The 22549-nt window shown below is 40.2% G+C and overlaps 2 protein-coding genes across 3 annotated transcripts in view; one reads left to right on the top strand and one right to left on the bottom strand.

The window, feature by feature from the left end:
- Nucleotides 1–19588, bottom strand: part of GANC (glucosidase, alpha; neutral C) — a 63378-nt gene extending 43790 nt beyond the window's left edge. Inside the window, 6 exon segments of the mRNA XM_010848015.1 lie at nucleotides 1504–1686; nucleotides 7419–7546; nucleotides 15182–15290; nucleotides 17220–17282; nucleotides 18534–18843; nucleotides 19501–19588. Of these exon segments, the coding sequence (XP_010846317.1) occupies nucleotides 1504–1686; nucleotides 7419–7546; nucleotides 15182–15290; nucleotides 17220–17282; nucleotides 18534–18562 (512 nt within the window). The 5' untranslated portion in view covers nucleotides 18563–18843; nucleotides 19501–19588.
- Nucleotides 19589–19812: 224 nt separating this feature from the next.
- TMEM87A (transmembrane protein 87A) overlaps nucleotides 19813–22549 on the top strand; it is a 38864-nt gene continuing 36127 nt past the window's right edge. For both annotated transcript variants that reach the window (XM_010848017.1, XM_010848016.1), the window contains exons 1-2: nucleotides 19813–20050; nucleotides 21337–21397. In XM_010848017.1, coding sequence (XP_010846319.1) covers nucleotides 19907–20050; nucleotides 21337–21397 — 205 coding nt within the window. In that variant the 5' untranslated portion in view covers nucleotides 19813–19906. The remainder of the gene's footprint in view (nucleotides 20051–21336; nucleotides 21398–22549) is intronic.

The following is a 22549-nucleotide window of genomic DNA, read 5'->3' as shown; positions in this document are numbered from 1 at the left end:
GCCTGGTGGGCTGCCGTCCATGGGGTCGCACAGAGTTGGACATGACTGACGTGACTTAGCAGCAGCAGCAGTAGGGATTTCGGAGAAGGCAATGGCACCCCACTCCAGTACTATTGCTTTCATCCCATGGACGGAGGAGCCTGGAGGGCTGCAGTCCATGGGGTCGTGAAGAGTGGGACACAACTGAGTGACTTCACTTTCACTTTTCACTTTCACGCATTGGAGAAGGAAATGGCAACCCACTCCAGTGTTCTTGCCTGGAGAATCCCAAGAACGGGGGAGCCTGGTGGGCTGCCGTCCATGGGGTCGCACAGAGTCGGACACGACTGAAGTGACTTAGCAGTAGCAGCAGAGATTTACTAAATGAATCATAGTGTAACCGTATAATAGAAATGATGTAGCAGCTTTAAAGAAATTAGAAACTACCACACTGCTAAAGAAAAAAAAGGGAGGTACAGAATAATGTGTATCATTTGCGTCAGGAAAGGGAAAAAACAAAGAATACATTAGTTTTACTGAATAGGCATAAATTATCTCTAGAAGGATACATAGAAAACTGGAAACATTGATTATTTTCAAACATGGAACTAGGTAGCTCAAAGGACAAATGGTGAGGCAGACTTTACTGGGCTTTATTAAAAAGCCCAACTTAGAAATCACCCCTAAAACAAAATAATAGGAGTTTATTAAAAGGAAAACTGCTTTAAAATTAATATTTTTAATATAAATAAACAACAAAATATAAGTAACAGACACACAGGGATTTGTTATGCTGTTAGTATTTTCAGTCAAAAAAAGTAAACTGAACTAAATTCATAAGGTACTAACAGTAGGGGTGGCAGGATTATGGGTATTTTAATTTTTTCTTCTTTTCAATATTTTCTATTTAGCCTATAGTGAACACATTTCTGTGATAAAATAAAAAATTTAACAATAAACTTTAAAAATAGAAATTAGCTGAGACTCAGGAAAAAATCACTATGTTAAATGCTTTCTGAAGCTCATGTTAGATGTTCATTATTTGAATAAAAAGAGAACTACAGACTGGAGGATTTAAAAACAATATTGGTAAAAATGGATGAAAAATCTCCTTCTGCAACTATCTTCCAATTCATGTGATCCACACACAAACAGCTTTGATCAAGTGGTTGGTTCCAGAAAATTCCTAGACAACTATTCAAGTCTAAGGTAACTCATGTTATTGTAAAGGGGATAAAGTGAAATTTTGTTAGTTCACATTAACATCTATCAAGTTAACAGGGTCTTTTTTTAGAAGGTGTAGGGTAGAGAATGTAATCAGTCAAAAATATAGGATGTGTTAAGAGTATCATCTTTGCAAATGTCTGGGAATAACTTTTGTCATCAAGTCTGCATTAGTCTGTACAGGTGAAAAGATGAAATTTCTCAGAATATTCCAACAAATAAAGCAAATCAATTTTCTATGGAGACATAGTCACAATCAGATTTTAAGTTCTGTATGTATTAAGTAATATGCAAAAATACCTTTGCTTGGGAGGAATCTGCAGCTGCTCAAAGTACAATTGGCCCAGGGAGTTTATGCTCATTACAACCTCTTCTTCAGATACCAAGTCAACCTTGAATGGGTTTGCCGTGATGTGACACTTCAGATCTCCTTTTCCACTTGCCAACACCAGACTGCCTGTATCCCCTGGGCAAGAAGTCAGCCTGGAAAACAAGGCAGGGAGAAAAAAATAAATTGTTCTAAGTTTATGTGGCTCAGTGAAAGTCTCAGTTCAACTTAGTAAATCAATAAAGCTGTAATTCAGAGTGTGAGCTTTGGTGTCAGAAAGCCTGGATTGAACATAGCTCTAACATGCCCTAGGTGTGTAACTTTGGACAGGTTTATCTTTTCCAGTTCTTGGTTTCCTCATCTGTGAAGTGGAAATGATAAAAGCGAGAACAAACATAGCTTTTTGAGGATTCAATGAGACCACACATGTAAACGAGATCACACAGTGCCTGGCACATAGTAAATGCTCAGTAAATGTTGGTTGTCATCACTATTATTATACCTTGGTCTGGACAGTCTAGGAAAACTGTTTGGTGCACAGACTAAACATTTTTGTTTTCCTTCTCTCATTCTAACCATACATACAGAAACTGAGGAAATAACACAGATTGGGTTATTATCCACTCAGTCCACAGTGAGATGGAAAGGTCAAACTTTCATCTGTTTATTACCTGACTTCCATCAGCCCCCAATTGACAGGTAGACTTGGGGGATGTTTTAGATCCCCCAGGAGTTACGTAAGCTCAGAGGCAGCACTTAAAACCCTAGCTCTAGATATTTCTTTTTCTAGTGCATAGTTACCCTGCTAAATGGTCACAGGCCTCTTTAGGGAGGATTTTTTTTCCCCCCCACAATTTTTTATTTTTATTTTATTTTTAAACTTTACAATATTGTATTGGTTTTGCCAAATATCGAAATGAATCCACCACAGGTATACATGTGTTCCCCATCCCGAACCCTCCTCCCTCCTCTCCCCATACCATCCCTCTGGGTCGTCCCAGTGCACCAGTCCCAAGCATCCAGTATCGTGCATCAAACCTGGACTGGTGACTCGTTCCATACATGATATTCTACATGTTTCAATGCCATTCTCCCAAATCTTCCCACCCTCTCCCTCTCCCACAGAGTCCATAAGGCTGTTCTATACATCAGTGTCTCTTTTGCTGTCTCGTACACAGGGTTATTGTTACCATCTTTCTAAATTCCATATATACGCGTTAGTATACTGTATTGGTGTTTTTCTTTCTGGCTTACTTCACTGTGTATAATAGGCTCCAGTCTCATCCACCTCATTAGAACTGATTCAAATGTATTCTTTTTAATGGCTGAGTAATACTCCATTGTGTATATATACCACAGCTTTCTTATCCATTCATCTGCTGATGGACATCTAGGTTGCTTCCATGTCCTGGCTATTATAAACAGTGCTGCGATGAACATTGGGGCACCTCCCAGAATATTGGAAATAAAAGCAAAAATAAACAAATGGGACCTAATTAAACTTAAAAGCTTCTGCACAACAAAGGAAACTATAAGCAAGGTGAAAAGACAGCCTTCAGAATGGGAGAAAATAATAGCAAATGAAGCAACTGACAAACAACTAATCTCAAAAATATACAAGCAACTCCTACAGCTCAATTCCAGAAAAATAAATTACCCAATCAAAAAATGGGCCAAAGAACTAAATAGACATTTCTCCAAAGAAGACATACAGATGGCTAACAAACACATGAAAAGATGCTCAACATCACTCATTATCAGAGAAATGCAAATCAAAACCACTATGAGGTACCATTTCACACCAGTCAGAATGGCTGCAATCCAAAAGTCTACAAGCAATAAATGCTGGAGAGGGTGTGGAGAAAAGGGAACCCTATTACACTGTTGGTGGGAATGCAAACTAGTACAGCCATTGTGGAGAACAGTGTGGAGATTCCTTAAAAAACTGGAAATAGAACTGCCTTATGACCCAGCAATCCCACTGCTGGGCATGCACAGAGGAAACCAGAAGGGAAAGAGACACGTGTACCCCAATGTTCATCGCAGCACAGTTTAGGGGGGATTAGAAGGGACAGGTTATAATCTTATTACATCGTTGCAGAATCTTCCTCCATGGATTCTAGGCCTTCTCCTCAAGTAAGATGCTTGGGTTCTGGAAACTAATTCCATTGATTGAGAGATTGTCTCTCACTGTTTATCAAATCTAAATAGAATTCTTTTGATTAGTCTATCAAGTAGGACTTTAGCCCATCTATTTCAGTCTAATGGACTCTTTGATATATTGTTCACTGCCCTGAGGGTTGAGCCATTCTGAGTACCACACAGGCCCTGCTGCACATTAAGGAAACGTGTCCACCTTGTCTCCAACAACTAAATGCTGCTACTTTGACTTCGCTACTTAGAGTCTCATCATCTCCACTGAAACCAGGGAGTCTGTCTTAATGGTACCATTTCCACCATTGTCTCTAGCTCAGAAAAGACATTCACTCACTATAATGTTTTCCGAGTGTTCCCTCACCAATATATTTCTCAGTGAAGGTAGTTTCTTTTGGGTTCTTTGGAGAACAGAGTTAGGGGCTAGATGAGGTGGCTGTATATGACATACCCACTTCAACATTTCTATTTCCCTAAGTCTATGAATCATTTCTTCTACACTGTGCCAAGGAATTTCCGGTATCTCAGCTTCATTCAGCAGAGTCCATAGCTGACTCTACAGATTACACTTAGCCAATAAAGCAAATAATTAGAACCTCTTTCAGCTGTCCTAGATAGCATATCAAATCTGAATTCTCTAATTTATGTCAGTAAATTTAGCATGATCCTAAAATTATGTTGCTTCTTTCCAGTCTAGGAGTCCTTCAGAAACCATTACCATGCCTATCTCAGAGGTTTTTGCCAATGTAACATCTTCTAATTCTTTAGGTGCCTCTAATTCTTTAGGTGCCTCCTAGGTTTGACTGTAATTGGCTCCCTGGGAATGTTGGGGTCTGACTCTGACAGTGGATCTGGAGGCAGTGAAAGGGAGTAAGAGAGAAGCACAGGGAGCACTGGAATCCCCTGACATAGTATATTTCAGGCGAGGTCAACATGGAGTGTCCCAGCAAGGTAATGCCAGCCTCATCAGAGGAGACGGCGAGTCCTCAGCTGAACTGGGAGGCTTGGTGAAATTCTGAGGTTTAGGTACTCAGAGTTATCCAGATCTTCCCAGATGTTACTATTCAATTTTGAGGAGTCCTATCTTTTCACAGTTGATGCCCTAAATTCATAGACTTGATAAAGCTCTGAATCCAACTTACACTTCAATTCAGCAAACCATAGAATCTAACCCTGTATTTGACTCTCAGCTACAAGGACTCTGTAGTTACAAGGACTCTATAGATATAAGAGATGTGTAAGATGGTCATAAAACCTAAGGTTTCTGACAATATCTTGAGCTAAAAATTTAAAAGCCTGAAACTACTGTTTTCTTTAAGTTCTTCAGTGAAATTAGTAACAGCCAGGCCACCTCAGCATTTTGAATTTTGTATGACAATCAGGCTATGCTGATGGCCCCACCACTTGGTCTGCCAGAGCCACACTTTCAATAGGCACTCGATTTCAGGTGACCACAAGTAGTAAGTTAAGTGACTTTGCCAGAGAATGCTGTGGTTTATTGCTAGTTATACTAGTTTGCTAGAGCTGCTACTGCAGACTGGGTGGCTTAAACACAAGAAATTTATTTTCTCACAATTCTGGAGGCTGGAAGTCCTAGATCAAAGTGTCAGCAGGTTTGGTTTCTTCTGAGGCCTTTCTTCTTGGCTTGCAGATGCCCATCCTCTTGCTGTGTCTTCACAAGGCCATCCTTCTGTGTTATCTGTATCCTAATCGTCTCCTCTTATAGAACATCAGTCACATTGGATCAGAGCCCACCCTGACGACCCTGTTGTTACTTAACTACATGTTCAAAGGCCCTATCTCTGAACAGTCACATTCTGAGGTATAAAGACTTAGGGTTTCAACATATCAACATATGGGGGGAGGGTAGTGTTTGGGGCTGAACACTACCCTCCCCCCATATGTTGATATGCTGAATAGTGTTCAGCCCCAAACACTAATATCACATTGTCTAATGAAAACCTCACTACCTTCAGAAAATCTCACTACCTTCAGATCCAACCAGATCAGCTAATTAAGCTCATGTTTCAATCCCTGAGGATCTGTTACTTATATTCATTTCTGATACCAACAATTATGTCAATTAAGATTCAACTGTAGATAACGGAAACAATTCTGGCCATTTTAAGCAGAAAGGAAATGACTTAATATGGGGGAATTATGAGCTTACAATATCATGGAAGTTTTGAAGTAGCTGGTTCCTGGCTGAGTGCCCAGTAATAACCCCTAGGACAATACCACATAACTGTAGACCAACAGAACTTCTCTCTCAGCTGGAAGCAGGAAGTTGGGTAAACAGAAGTCAATGTGGCAATGGCTGGACTCCAGGATCATGGCATCTTAGATGCAATCCAGAGAACAAGAAACCACTGCCCTAAGTAGTGGCTCTAGAGTCATTCCAGAGCTGCCAATGCATACCAGCATAATGGGAAACCCAGTTCTCAAATCAAGATACCTTGATGGAACCTAAAATACACCAGAAACTAGCTACCTGTGAGTCTAGGAAATGGAGAAATGCAGTTTTTAGCTTTCTAGTTACTGCAGTAGCCAAAAGCCCTCTAGAAAGAGGTTGAAATAGAAGCAAAACTAAAACTAATATAACATATTTACTACACAAAGCTAATATCACCCTGACTCCAAAACCTGGGCAAAGATACCACAGAAAAAGAAAACTACAGACTGATTTTACTTATGAACACAGATGTAAAAATGTTAAAGATCTACTAGTAAAATGAATCGTCCAGGAGAGTAAAAACTAATGTGACCAAGAAGAAACATACACATACATACACACTCTCATTTGCCAAACTGCAAAGCCTTGAGAACAGTTTCTTTCTTTGAAATTTGCTTATTTTAATTGGAGGATAATTACTTTACGATATTGTGGTGGTTTTTACCATTCATCTACATGAATCAGCCATGGGTGTGCATCTGTCTCCTAAGTTCTTGGCATATAGTAGTGGCTCAGTGATATATTTTAAGTTTATGATAGTTTACCATAGCTAGATTAATTTACCCTTATAATTTATTAACTATTTATTAGATTTTTCATGGAAAAATAATCCACATAAAACTATGGTAATGATGTAGTGAAAATTAAAGCATCTGGCATAATGTCATATTCCCTTAGTACAATGATACAAAGAAAATAACAAACCCACAGACAGAACCAAGTAAAAATATCACAGGAAAATGTGTTAACTGAGGCAGATTCTGCAGGTACATGAAAAATCCTTTAATCCCCAAAGACTTTTTTTCCACCTAGAAACTTATTATTAATTTAACTCTGACTCTAAGTCAAATTACATGTTAGACTTCTGAGACTGCCATTAATTAAAAGTGAGCCAGTCTAACTGTATAAATGACTGTAAGCATTGGGAGTTCAGCTAGTACCTTCAATCCCTGGAGCCCTGCTGCTCATCTGAGTGAGTCAATTAAATAGCTTTTCTGCTTTGCTGTTGACAAATTTTTTACTTTGTGGGGAGGAGAGAAGAGATCAGAAGCTCTGCTTCTCTTCATTAATAAGTACTGATGAGTCAAATGGCAGAGGAAGAGAATACAGAATGGATAACGTTAAAATGGATAAATTTATTCCAAAATAACTAAAAACTAACTTTGCAAATGGGCGGATCTTTGAAACACAAAATATGAGACTCATACAAAAGCTGCTACTCAAGGTATGATAGAAGAACATATTGAGGGTGTATTCCAGGTAGCATGTTTCTTGGCTTACCTTACAGTGGTTAGCTTGCTTGTGAGGACATCAGGAACTTCATACCTGGGTTTCAAGGGTATTTCTTCATTGATTTTAAGTCTGAAAATATTTCCCTCTATGCCACAAACTTCAGCCAGGAGTGGAACCTGGGAACACATACATGAGATTGGTTTCAACAGCTTACCTAGGTCAGCTCTACAAATTACAATAATTAGAAAACTATGTTTAGATTATTACAGGGCAAGCTAATTGGTGAACAATGGCAATCATGAAGGAAAAGGCTTTCTAGTCTATAAATGTACTTGCCTGGCTCTACCTATAGTAGAAACAAACACCTCCTATGTGTTCCAGGGCTGTGTGCGTGCAAGCCTGTTCAGTCATGTCCAACTATTTGCCACCTCATGGACTGTAGTCCACCAGACTCTTCTGTCCATGGGATTTCCCAGGCAAGAATACTGGAATGGGTTGCCATGCCCTCCTGCAGGGGATTTTCCTGACCCAGGGATCAAACTCTCATCTCCTGCATTGGCAGGTGGATCCTTCACCACTGAGCCACCTGGGAAGCCCCATGTATTGTTACTGTCATGTTTGTTAAATGAAAAGCTAAGAAGGGTAAGCTGTGTGAGGTTATACAGAACAGGTATGATGTGGTGCAAGTAAGATATAGGAAGCCGGGAGAATATTAAATCAGCATCAAAAACCAAAAACAAAGCAAAATAAAATCCCCCGAATGATGTTACTGGAACCTTGCTTCTTCAGAGTACAGGAAATAGGGCACTTAAGCAGTGACAGGACACTGAGGAGTGACCAGGTATAAGTGGTAAATAGGCTGTGAGTTCTTTTACAGACATTCTTATTATAAAATAGGGTTATGATGCAGTAGTTATCAGTAATTATTTTCCCCAGCTTTATTGAGAAACAATTGACATGTATAAGTTTGTTGCTCAACTCCTTGATTTGTTACTTACAAATTGCAAAACTGATCACCACCATAGCATTAGCTAACATCTGCACCAAGTCACATAATTACCATTTCCTTTTTGTGGTGAAAACATTTAAGATCTACTCTCTTAGCAACTTTCAAGTATATAGTAGAGTACTATTAGCTACAATCACTAGCCTGTACATTAAATCTCCAGAAGTTGTTCATCATATTATAGTTGGAAGTTTGTACACTTTGACCAATACCTCCCCCTTTCTTCCACCCCCGATCATATGTAATACTGCTTATATGCTTAATGTTCTTTTGTATATCTTTACTTGAAGTGTGCCATCAGGATTCTAAGATTTGAAAATGTGTTCAAATGTAAGACTGAAATCCTATTAGAGTATGTATTCTTTCCCAAATTAGACGTATATTTCCACTAGTCTCTCAAATTTAATTCAGCTAACATTTATTTGGAATCTAATAATGTAATGTGCTGATGGCTGTGAAAAGGATGGCTAAACTCTTAGGGAGAGTGCAATTTAAAGGAGATGGAACACATATGTAGTAACTATAAAGTATTTTATGCTAAGTGCTGAGACAGGACAAGAACGGTGCTGTGCCAGGACAAGGAAGGGGAATATTGATGCCTGTAAGGAGAGGAGTCTAGGGCATCTCTCTGGAGGAAGAAGGACTTGACCAGGGCCTTCAGGAATTAGCAGGACTCTGAGTAGGCAAAAATGGGGCAAGAACATCCTAAGCAGAGGGCACACAGGTTGTCTGCCTAGGTGTGATTAACAAATATTGAATCCAGTTTATGCACTCAGAGATCCTCCAATTTTTAGTAAAGTAACTTTCTTTTAAAAATTTATGTTTTAAACCAGAGACTTTGGTATGTTCTGTTCTTGAGGCTACAGCCTAGGAAAGAATCCTAATTATACGAGAAAAAGTAGCAATAACCCTGCTTTTCCCATATGATCTTATGCAAGCAAACACATATATCAGTGTCAAAGCCCCATTTTGTTTTCATTTTAACTTAAGCAAACCAATTTTGCCAATAGGTAACCCTTTTCAAAGTCAATATCCAAGTTCATTCTTCTCTCTTATTACCAACACATTCCTTATTATCATCAACGTAGCTTCATTTCCTTAGACCTTAAATCTGTTTTTACTGGCTTAAAAAAATTAACAGTAGTGGACTCTCAGAAGTCCAATAAGTAAAGCTACTTGGGTTGAAGACAGCAGAAAGAAGCTCAGAGCCTCGACCTTTGAGCCCCCTCCCCTCCCTGCACTGAGTCCTGAGACACCTCCACGGAAACCTCAGGGCTCTGTGGACGACAGTTTATAAACCACTTTCCTGGGCTTCTTAACTGCCAGTTATTGCCCAATTCTTCCACCAAAACTTGGCCATCAAAAAGTCTGGACATAAATGTTATATCCTTCTGTCTAAAACATTGAGAATTTCTAAATATTCCTGCTCTCTAGAGACTTGTTTGGACATTTATTTTAAAATAATATCCAAATAAATTATTGCATCTCTATTAATGATTTAAAATGATGAAAAATACATTGTTACAGAAGTTAGATTGCTTAAACTCAGAATTATTTAGTGTTGATACATAGATAACAGCAATAAAAATTGCAGCAAGATGGATTTATGGAAAATAAGAAACATAAAACTTTTAAACATTTTAAATAAGGTGAGACAGCATGGATTTTGCTCCCTTAGAAACATTTAAGATATGTAAATCTCTCCTACCAGAGAAAATGAAATAAATTATCAGAGAAAGGAATACATTTTGGAAGTTCATTTTAGTACTACAAGTCTCTACTTGGTTTTTCACTGAGGCTCACCTCTGTAGTCTGGAGAGTATAAATTCCCATTTCCTATCTTATTTCTCCCATACTCAATAAAAATAAAACCTGGTATTTTGCAATCCATAAGTCTAGTTTTTATTTCTTTGGTTATAAGGAAAAAAATTAGACAAATTATAAAAAAATCACTGGTAAAAACATCCTTGTTTATATATTCAAGCAGCAGAGTTATCACAATTATATTAAATTTAAAAAATAAAATTTCACCCAGAACCAGTAGAGACTGTGACTGAGTTAACAGAAGAGCCCTAGAACACATATTTAAATGGTGGTGGGTATTAACAAAGGAAATTACAACCTCATCAACTACTCCTTGATGGGTGGATCTTGCTTTTCCTCTGGCACTAGGTCTCTCTACTACACTGTAAGGAAAGCTAATGTAAAAGGCATGGAAGAGTGAGCAAGGACCTTTCCCAGCTATTGGTCAAGATCTCCCAGGATTCAGAGAATGGTTTAAGAGTTCATTAAAATAACTGTAGGGGACTTATTGCTCCTTCCTCAGTTGCAGCCGATTGGTTTATTATAAGCACTGATCTTCTACAGAGAACACTTGCAAGTTAAACTGGATATTAGCCTGTCTTCAAGGACAATTAGCCTGTCCAGGTGTGTTTCTGATTGCTTAAATAGATTCCAAACTATTTTGCCTGTTCCTGCCCATTTCTGTAGAAATAATCCTGGATAACAAGTGGCAGTTGTTCCTCATCAGCTGAGGAGGTGGCTGGTTGGGCAAAGTCTCATTTTCATGAGGCTTAGATGAAAAGGCAAGGGGTAATTTCATGGAGGTGCTCAGAGATTTCCTTGCATTCTTGGAAAAGCTGCTAGAAGTGTTGTCTCTGGTGAAAATTTGCAAACAGACTGCAAAGCAAACATTTTGCCAAATGGTCATTTATGTCATAAAAGAGTGAAAATTAGCAACATAATAGGTCAAAGACATAGGTCGGTTCCAAATAGCCTCACTAGCAGTGCTTTTTAGGTATACTCACCACCACCATGTGAATATACAGTTGACCTTGCAACAGAGATTTGAACTGTGTGAGTCTGCTTATACATGGATTTTTTTCAATAATAATTTTTTTTCAATAATAAATACTACAGGGACTTCCCTGGCAGTCCAGTGGTTAAAACTTCATGCTACCACTGCAGGGGGTGCAGGTTCAATCCCTGGTCAGGTAACTAAGACCCCATAGCCCACATGCTGAGTGGGGCAGCCAACAACAACAATAAACCTATAGTACCACATGATCGTTGGTTGGTTGAATCTGCAGATGCAAAACTATGTATACTAAGGGCCAACTGTGAAATTATACTTGGATTTTCCACTGCATGGGGATGTCGGCACCACTAAGCCCTATATGTTCAAGGGTCAACTGTACAGAAAGGAGGTGGCACCCAGGAGTGGAACCTTGATCTTGGGCTTCCCAGACTCCAGAACTGTGAGAAAGAAATGTCTGTTGAGACACCCAGTGTTATGACAGTGTGAGCTGAAAAAGGTTGAGTGAACCTTGGTTCTGTCTCCTGGTTGATTATAAAGGGGCAGGTTGGGGGAAGGGAATTGGGAAGAAAAATTTCAAACATTAACAACAGACATTGACAACAAAGTCATTGCTTTAAGAGTTTTAATGGGGTGGGGTAGGCAGGCACGAAGAGGGCTGGGTTTGCCTCATCAGTGAAACCTGAGAACTGCAGCTGTGAGCTGAATATGATCCTCCTAGACTTGGGGCTCTGTCTCTCTGAACCTGAAATAAAAAGCTATTATTTTGAGCAAGTGGATGTATGCAGCTTTTTAAAAAACCTCCAGACTACACCCATACCATATCCTAATTGAAATCTCCCGTGAAACACCCATCTCGTCCCAGAAACCACCACTAGTGGTGGCTCCCTGACTATGCAGTGAGCAGGATACAAGGTTCAGACAACTTTAGAAATTACTATCTGAATCTCTGTTGTCCCTAACAAGCAGAGAGGGTACAAAACCTTAAGTTCCTATTCAGTTCAGTTCAGTTCAGTCGCTCAGTCGTGTCCGACTCTGTGCGACCCCATGAATCACAGCACGCCAGGCCTCCCTGTCCATCACCAACTCCTGAAGTTCACTCAGACTCACGTCCATCGAGTCGGTGATGCCATCCAGCCATCTCATCCTCTGTCCTATTAGTCATCTCAATTCTAAGTGACAAGGAGGACATTAAAAATACATTAAAATGAAGTTCAGCTCAGAATTTGAGGGTGATCTCCCCAAACATACACTTGCATGCATTTGTCTGAGATCAGAGTGTGTGGATTTCCTGCACAGCCCTGTTAATTCCAATAACTGAACGTGGAGTCTGTTTCACGAGGTCCTCAAAGTTCTTAGTCTTGGGAGCCGTGCTGCTGACATCCCAGATCGCTTGCCCTTGCTTGTCTGACTCCTCAGCTCCCTTCTGAGTCCCGTGCTGTCTTGTGCTAAGCTCCTGTGCGTCTTCCTGGACTACAGCTTCTTTTTCTTTGAAAGCATACAGATCTGGTGGGCTCTGGTTCTAGCACCTGACCTGAATGGCACTGTCCCTCATGTTCAGGATCCAAAGAGAGGTGTGTACAAAAAAACTCACCAATAGTCTTCTAAGAAGCCGTGTGAGAGGGTCCACCACTCACTTCATTGGTATGGAGCTGCACTGAGAAGCTGCACTTTGGCCCACATTGGTATTCTGAGTGCCTTAATATACTCTGCCTCAGCATGTGTCATCTAGACAGTGGATTGTTAAGGTGCTCAGCAGACTGAACCTCCCCAAGAATGGAAAGGGATTCCTGCCCTGACCACAGCACAGCTGCAGCTCTCTGGGGCCAGACACATTGGAGACAAGTAGGGAAAAGAGCAAGTGACAGGAAAAATGCGAAAGGAAGTGACCTGGCTGCTGGTGTTAGGGCTACTGACTCCGGGAAGGTCTCTTGTGGACTCCTTGCATTTCCTGGATCCAGCTGCTTCTGCTGATGCTGCATACAGGGTCCTGGCTGGGTACTGGCTATTAAACCATGTGCAAATGGTGGTTGGTTCGCTAGGAAATAAATTAATGCTATCCCATGTTTTCCCATGAAAAGCTTTCAAACTTGGCTACAAAAGGATGCCAAGTTTGGGAGACTTGGATCAGCAGTCAAGGAACTGTGACTTTGAGGGTACCATTAGCTGTGAACTCAAAGGTCTCACAGATGCCAAGAGATGAGTGGTATAAGAAGCAGCACTAGGTTTTGAAGAAAGGCTAACCATCCCATCAGTGTAGTTAGGAGAAATGGACAAAGTGTGCTGCTACCACAAATGCATCCTTGCATAACCAGAAGCTGGGAACAGGGGGTGGTGACAGAGAACACAGAACTGCTGACATGACTCTAGCCCCTGTTTTGAATTCAGGCAAGAAAGTTATGTCAGCAGATTCTACATCTTTGAAATGACTAAAATCTCTATAACTTCATACGGAAAGTAGTCTTCCTCACTGTGCCACTGCTCCTCCTGCCCCTGGTGGCTCAGACAGTAAAGAATCCGCCTGCAATGCAGGAGACCTGGGTTCAATTCCTGGGTCAGGAAAATGCCCTGGAGAAGGGAATGGCAACCCACTCCAGTATTCTTGCCTGGAGAATCCCATGCACAGAGGAGTCTGGCAGGCTATATAGTCCATGGCGTCACAAAGAGTTGGCCATGACTGAGTGACTAACACTTCCACTTCACTTCACTGGCTAAGTTAACTGTAAGTAAATATTAGTCACTCAGTTGTGCCCGACTCTTTGCGACCCCATGGACTGCAGCCCACCAGGCTCCTGTGTCCATGAGATTTTCCAGGCAAGGATACTGGTGTGGGTTGCATTTCCTTCTCCAGGGGATCTTCCCGATCCAGGGATCAAACCCGGGTCTCCTGTACTGAAGGCAGATTATTTACCAACTGAGCTACAAGGGAAGGGTAAGTTAAAGGCCTTACAAATGTTACAGAGAATGCCCTAATGTTGTGGGGCAGTTTTGGTTCTGTCTTCTCTGAGGGGATTCCTTGGTGTAATGCTGCACAGCACGTGACACAGCACCACAGGGAGCTTGCTCACAACGCTGCAGTGAAAGTGGGGATGTCTTCTCAGTCTGCTCCGCAGAACTGGGCTTTGTTAGGGAACTGATGGAGTTACTATCTAAGCTGGCATGGCACCGAGACTGCATGTCTTTACCTATGTTCGTCAGTGAATTACCAATTAAACCAGATTGGTCTGGGAGGCCTTAGAAGCTTAGGACACCTTTAGAAGATGGGAAAAGATCTGAAGCGAGGGTCAATTTGGAAGCATCAGCTACTTGTGAGCTCAGCCACACTTCTGAGCTCAGCCCACAGCACTTCCTCTGTGACTGGCCCATGAGAAGTAGTGTGAAAACCCGACATGAGAAAAAGCACTTAGGACACTGTTCTAATGTTTCAGTATGTAAGAACTGTGGTGATCTGTGAGTGAAGCAGCTTTGCTAAGGGAACATTTGAAACTTATTCAACAGCAGAGACCATCGTTCCTCTTGTTCACTCACATGTTGAGGTTTGGACAGTCACTGAATCTGGGCCTTGCTTAAGTATAAATTGTGTTAACAGTGATAGAAAGAGCACAGGTACTTGACAGAGTCTACAGTCACAGGTGAAAATTCTGGTTACTAGCTATGACTCTGGGCGGGTGGTCTTTTAGACTTCAATTTCCTTATCTAAAAATTGGGGACAATACAATGTACTTCTTGGATATTTTCTAAAGTTTAATTAAAAGGAAATAATATTTGTAAAACATCTAAGAAAGCATCTGCTACAAGGCAATCTATATGTTGACAGTCATATTACTTTTAAAGTAACATTGTGAAGATAGTAAAGAGATAGCATGACTTCTCTCACAAAGTTTATTTTTGAAGCAAACATAGTTTAACTAGGCTTTGTAGAAATTCACTTCATTCAACCCAAATACATATAGAAACAAAGAATTGTCTGTAGAAAATATTTTTTCTCACCTTTGCTGGTTCGTTGATGATTTGGAACCTGGCACTGTCTTCGCCTGGTGTGACTGAGTCCAGTAATGCCCGGTAGGTAGACTTCTTGGAGAGCAGCTGTTTCTGACGCCTGCAGATAGGAAATATACAGATGCCCGAGAATGATTTGTGACTCAGCCTCCAAAAGACTATATTACCATGTGGAAGTTATTAAGATTTCACTTCAATAATAAGTGAACTGGGCACAGGCAGTATATTAGTACTTCAATAAAGCACTAACAGAAGTACTTTAGAGAGCTAATAAAATTAACGAGTGCTAATACAATTAACAAAATAAGAGTCTAGTAAAATTGTTCACCATAACACTGCTCAAGGATGGTATTTTGTCCCCTTTATTGAGAAGGTCGGGCAGGTTTTTTTTGGTGGGATCTTAGTTCCCCAACCAGGGATTGAACCAGTGTTCCCTGCTTTGGGAACATTAAGTCTTAACCACTGGCCTACCAGGGAAATCCCAAGGGGCAGTTTGCATAGGTGACATTTGTTAGCTTGTTGATTTCTCTCCCTCTTTCCATGAAATGTACACTTTAATAGAAACTTATTAATAAATTCTAGTGGAAATCCAATATAATCTAGTGGTCTGACAAGGTGACCAGGAGTTCACTATAGAATTCCTTCTAAGGTACCTGTTCAGAATTAAAATGATATGATCTTTCTACTTCTAGAGTAGTGTGAATAAATTGGAGAGTTGTATGATATAATGTTTGTTGACTTCAGTTTTAGGACCACATAGGGGTAGACACTCAAAAAAAAAAAAAAAAGATTTTAAAGAAATATTTGTTGAGGCTCTGGGAAAACAGGCAATCATAAACTGGTGACGGGAGTATAAAATGACACAATCTCTATGGAGGGATACCTAGTATTAGTTAAAATTTCAAATACATTTATTCTTTGACCTAGTAATCCCACTTCTGGAAATTCATCCTATAAATAGACCTGCATGTGTAGGAAATGACATATGCATAGCTTTCTTCTTTTTTTGGCCACACCATATCATGTGGCATGTGGGATCACCTGAGCAGGGATTGAATCCATGCCCCCTGCATTGGGAGCATAGAATCTTAACCGTTGGACCACCAGGGAAGTCCTGATATATGTATAGCTTTTTCCTGTGGCAGTGACATTATAGCAAAAGACTGAAAACAACCCAAAGTCTAGCAAGAGGAAAGAGACTGAATAAATTATAATATAGTTTACCCAATGGACTACTATACAGCTGTGAAAAGGACAGCCTCCATGTATTCTTGCAGAGCCCTTCAGAATAAATTATTAAGCAGGGGGGAAAAAAGAGGTAGGAGACACGGGTTTGATCCCTGGGTCAGGAAGAAGATCCCCTGGAGTATGAAATGGCAACCCATTCTAGTATTCTTGCCTGGAAAATTCCATAGACAGAAAAGCCTGGTGAGCTACAGTTCATGGGGGTCTCAAAGAGTCAGACACAACTAAGTGACTGATCATACATGCATAGATAGAAAGCTATATGGTGTAAGAATAGTTGTGATATAAGAATATATGCATTCACTAAAAGAAATACTGGAAGGAGAAATAAGAAATGAATAAACCTGGTTACTTACGGGGAAGGTGTGGAGTGGTGTGAAAGGGGACAGGAATGAGAGTAACTCTTCAATGTGTTTCTTTTCATAGTATTTGATTTTTGAAGCATGTAAAAGTATTATTTCTTCAAAGATTCAAAAATTTAATATTAGTTTAAAAACACTGATTTTAAAAATAGGGGATTTATTAACATAGTAATGTTAATTATAATATATAACTATACAATATAATTAATTAGAATTAATAGTAACATATTAATTATAAAATAATATAATGGTAAGTTAAAGTAGTAAAAGTCAATGTCTCCTGTCAATAAACTCTTTGATCACTGAATTTTCTAATTGACTCTTTCCTCAGAAAGTCTATCAGTTCTCAAAAATTTAATAAACATCAATTTTGAAATCTTTTTAGAACTGTTTTGCCTAGGTCATACACTTCCTCTCCTTACCTGTAGAAAGCAATCTTGCTGCAGTCTTTGAAAACGTTTTTATCCACAGCTTCATCTTCAACACTAAATAAAAAGACATTTTAAGAAATTTGTTTTACACTGAGTGTGTGAATCCAATTTTTGTACCTTCTCTAACTATAATATAAACATGGGACATAAATCACTGTGATACCAAATTGTGTCAAGGCCATAACATAATACGATAATGTGTTTATAATATTGTTTAGTAAACCACCCAAGGTAGACAACAAAACATGAAGTTCTGGGATTTCTCTGAAAGCAAAAGAGCACTGTCACTTATGAGAAAGGGTTCTTTAAAAATAATGACTGAAGGCTATGATTAAAACAATAAAATCTGAAGAAGTAAAAACAAAAAACCTCAAACCAAAGCAATAAAAACAACCCGCCCACCTGTTTATTCAACAAAGTACTTTCAGAATATTCTGTCTTAGGGTTGGGCTGTGAGGAACATATGAAGGACGGTATTCAAGCTTTCTTTGAGATCCTAACCAACATCATAAATCAGTCTGACAAACACTATAACAGAGGCATGCGTAAGGTGCTAGAATAAGCATACAAACAGATGAAGAAGGAAAATCCTTTGCTTTTTAAGATGATGCTGACAATTTAGGGGCCAATGTTTTTTAAAACTGAGTTTCCAAAAGAGCTGTTTCTGGAAGAGAACATGATCAAGATGTACATATACTTCAGGACATGTATTTAACATACACCAATTAAAACAACTACTGGCTCTAAGTAAAGAAATAAAACCACAGTGATTTTCATGGAGACACATAATGAACACATCTGTAATAAGCATGTCCATGATTGTGTAGAAAGCTATGACTGAACACTAATTTCAAAATATTATGAAAATGAGCCCAGACAATACCCTTGGCCATGGTTTATCACAGAAGTAATCAAATCCTTCATTGACTCAATCTTTGTCACCGTTTCTTTTAATCAAGTGTGTAAAGATTAGAGAAATTTGCAATCTCTTTTCAGTTTTGAAGAATGAACTCTGCAATGATATAGGAAGAGGTGTATTTAGCTAAACTTGGAAAGCAGCATGTTTGAAATTCATGTATTAAGAGTTATCCTGCAAGTATTTCATACGGGGCTATTTATATCAATTAATTCCCTGAGGAATTGAGAAGGATAGAAATTAAGTACACAAACATAAAACACGCAAATAAGATGTGCAATCAATCACTCAATAAAATCTTCAAATCCAGAATGCTGTTTTCAGGTACTATCTATCCCCTGCCTCCGCAGACCCTGGAGTCAGTTCCTGCTGGACCACTGGACCTTTACCTGATTTCCTCTTTCTCAGCTGATTCCATGGCTTCCCAGTCACTTCACAGGGTCTCAGGTTTCAGGCGGTCTTTTAGACTGTCAGTCTTTCTAAATAACCAGCGCTTCACCACCAAGTTTCTGGGACTTGCAGTTCCTTAAGGAGTGACAAATCGACACTTTTCTCCTGGGATTTCTAGACTCCAGCTACCGTTTCTACAGAGATTTATTTGGCAATTTTTTTCTTGGTTATGAGTGGTTGGTGACGAGCTCCCTTCCTTAGGAACCGAAAAAGGTTTTAACAGCGGAGGAGGCGTGTACTCAAAGAGCCCTAGAGGACGAAAATCAAGACCGTGAGAACCTGGAAATGGAGATGGCCTGCGGGATTGTAGCGAGGCTTCTGCACATCTACCTCAGTGAGGGTCACGCCGCAGACACTGAAAACGGACCTGCCCTCTCCTGGCTTTCAGTTTCGAGTAGGAAGTGCCGGCCGGTTCGTGCTGGAGGTTGATGTTTTCCTGCCAAACGCTACATCATATTCTTCTGGACTAGAAGGGGCTTTTAAAAGGGGTTATCGACTACACCATCTATTTTAGGAATCGATTATACTCCACTACTGCCAAACGCCAGTGCTTGCTTAAATACTTCTGGAAATCTAAGAATTCGCTGCTGCTGCTGCTGCTGCTACGTCGCTTCAGTCGTGTCCGACTCTGTGCGACCCCATAGACGGCAGCCCACCAGGCTCCCCCGTCCCTGGGATTCTCCAGGCAAGAACACTGGAGTGGGTTGCCATTTCCTTCTCCAATGCATGAAAGTGAAAAGTGAAAGTGAAGTCGCTCAGTCGTGTCCGACTCTTAGCGACCCCATGAACTGCAGCCTACCAGGCTCCTCCATCCATGGGATTTTCCAGGCAAGAGTACTGGAGTGGGGTGCCATTGCCTTCTCCGAAGAACTCACTACTACACGATAAATAAGCAGCCAGACTTACGGCTTTCCCAGACTTCTGGCCCCAGCGTCTGATTTTGACTCAGAAGGGACGAGGACTGGGGCGAACGGAAGGAGGAGAAAGCCAAACGCCACACTGGGTTCTTCCCTGGTCCCCAAACCCTTTTAAGGGTTAGGAGAGAGAAGGGCCGACAGCCTCAGTGGTAGCTTTTGGCGATCATCCTAACAATCCAAGGTGACTAGCATGACAGGACGACACATGCGCAGTAGGTCTAAAGCCTCTAAGCCGTGACGACTGCCTGAGGGCGGGGCCTCTGAGTCGCAAAACAAACAAGCCCCCAGAGGTTGTGAGGACCCGGATGATCCCGCCCCCAGAGCGGAGCCGGAAGAGGGCGGGACGAACCGGAAGAAGGTGAAATGCTTTCGGTAGGCACTCTACGGGTGTGAAGATGGCGGTGGCTGCGTGGCTGCAGGTGGTGCCTGTCATTCTTCTTCTCCTAGGTGCTCGAACGTCCCCATTGTCGCTTTTCAGTGTAGGGCCGGCACCTGTCGCTGCTGCCGAGCGATCCAAGTGGCACATTCCGATACCGTCGGTGAGTGTTCACTTCAGGAACAACTGAGACTGGAGGAACGAGGGGTGGGGCTACGGCGGCCCAAGGAGTCCATGAAGGTTCCACAAAAGTCCGCTTCCAAAGGGGTGGGATTGCCGGTAGCGTCGGTGTAGCTGCCTAACGGGGACTCACCTCCCTGGAGCGGGAAGCCGTGCGCTTCTGTGGGTAGATTAGCAGGAATGTCAGGGTCATTTTTGGAGCTCAGAGTGGCTGTGGATCGGTTTCTTATTAGCAGAGTCAGAGAACTTTTCATTGACAGACTGGAGACCTGTAAACTTGATGTATAGGTGGGGAATGGTTTCTCTTTCAGCTGAAGTTTTGCAGAATCTTGTGACCTCGGGTTGGATGAGAGGTATATGTAAATAGACATCTTTCTGGGGTTTTCCTCTGCACTTTTTTGTTAATGGATAGTTCTACTTACGAAGTTGGTTGATTTCGTTTGGACTTTGAAATGGTTAATCTAAGCTCTGCCATGTAATTGGGAAGCCTAGGCATTTAAAATGATGTATTCTAACATGAGAATGTTCAAAACAGAGTAAACAGTATGCTAAAATTTCTTATGGTAAGTTAGTCTTTCTTAAGGACAATTGACTAGATTGGTTGATCCTTTCTGCCTTTTATCACCCTTTCGAAACCCCATTTGAGTAAGAACTGTAGTCCTGTGAGCCGACAGATCAGGTGCTGGCTGGAAATGCCCAAAAGTATTAGTCTTATTAAAACCACAGTGGCCTTTTTGTTCTGCTCTGCTAACTGGTCATATTGCCTAAATCTTTTTTGAGCTTCTGATAGGGCAAGAATTACATCTTTTGGTCATTTTGTGAAGATCTTCAGGCTCTCGGTTTTAGGTATTTACATGTTGTTTGTAAAATGGTTGATAGTTAAACCTGGCTGTCTGCTCATAGAATAGTTTATTTGAAGCACTGAAGGGTTATTCTGGACGGTGATTAGTGAGTAAAGGGAATTAACTGATTAAGAAATACCTTCCAGAAAGATTGAAGTTAGATTAGGATTTTTAGTAGCCTTCCTTCTAGCAAGCCTTCCTTGCTTCACGGCCTGAGGGGAAAAAAATCATGTCTCTGCACCAAGCAGCAAAATCCTGCAGTTTTGTTATGACTGGATTTTACTAAACGGAAGGATATTGATGTCTTGTGTGTGTGTTAAGAAAACTAACTTCAACATTTTATAAATTTATGTTTTTGTATCAGTTATATTCTGCCTTCTGAATTAAAGTGATACTTATGCTAATTATCTCTCCTTTATCTTTGCAGGCGAAAAATTATTTTAGTTTTGGAAAGATCCTCTTCAGAAATACCACTATCTTCCTGAAATGTGAGTTTTTGCATTTCATGAAGTTTTTATTCGAGTTTTTGAGTGATCTTTAAACTTTTAAATTACCTATTTTCTACCTCTGATAATTGACACTCAACATAAATTCTGAAATTTAATAGTTCAGCACTATCTAGGTATACACTTATATAGTGTGACTAAGGTCCTTCACTGAATAATCTTCAGAATACTTACTTCTGTGAACTTTATTTTCTTCTCTTGTTTTTCTGGTGTTTGCAGTATATAGTAGATAAGTTGTTTTGGTCGACTGCATGGGTTTTAATCTGTTCTGAGTCATAGAGGTAACTGCTGAGTTTGTTTTTGTGTGCTTGTTAGAAGTTTATTGGACATATGACCTAGGTTTGTCAGACCATTGGCTCTGCACAAATATGTTCAGTAAAGCTCTTGTTTGCAGGAGTATTTTACCACTTGGATCTTTGAAAGAGGAAGCTCAACAATAATTACCAGGAAATAGGGATTATGTAGAACAAAACCAGTCTGTCCAGTGGGAAAGCCACTGTATCTGAATCGAGAATACCCCATTGTTTATTATAGAAAAGCTTCCTTTTATTTCTGAAACTGGCTTTATTTTTAGAGAATGCATGATCATGGGCAGCTCCATTTCAAGATCAGGACTAAAAATCCAGAACGTCCATGTGTGTTCCTATGCATATTTCTCCTTGTGAAAGTGCAAAGTTATGTCATAGTTGGATGATTTTATTCTTTTAATCATTTAGTAAGTAGTTATTGAACACATATTAATGTGCCAGGCACTGTTTTAGAAAAGAAGTGATAGAAAAGACTTTTTCTTTTAGTGAGTTTACAGTCTAGTGGGACGGGGGGGGTCAGGTAGAATTTCTGTGAAGAATATACTGTTTTCATGAAAATATGATCTCTTTGCTAATGACTTAAGTTTGATTTAAATCAAATCTACTATGGCACACTGGTCTTTCTTGTGAGGTTTTCTTACTAGAAAAGAAGAGCTTTTAGGGATAGCAGTATTTTGTCTTTTGGAATAGCCTGACAGCCTGTGTGCTAGTCTGTCCTTTTTATTATGTACGGTTTCTTTTTACCTGTGTTCTGTTCTAATGGTTCTTGTAGTGGTTTTTAGCCAAGCTGCGTATTTTGAAATGTTGATGTTTCTTTGTTTTTAGA

Source organism: Bison bison, unplaced genomic scaffold (assembly GCF_000754665.1).
Source record: "Bison bison bison isolate TAMUID 2011002044 unplaced genomic scaffold, Bison_UMD1.0 scf7180017864259, whole genome shotgun sequence".
Taxonomy (NCBI): domain Eukaryota; kingdom Metazoa; phylum Chordata; class Mammalia; order Artiodactyla; family Bovidae; genus Bison; species Bison bison.
The sequence above is the reverse complement of the archived record's forward strand: the minus strand, read 5'-3'. Positions and strand labels throughout refer to the sequence as shown.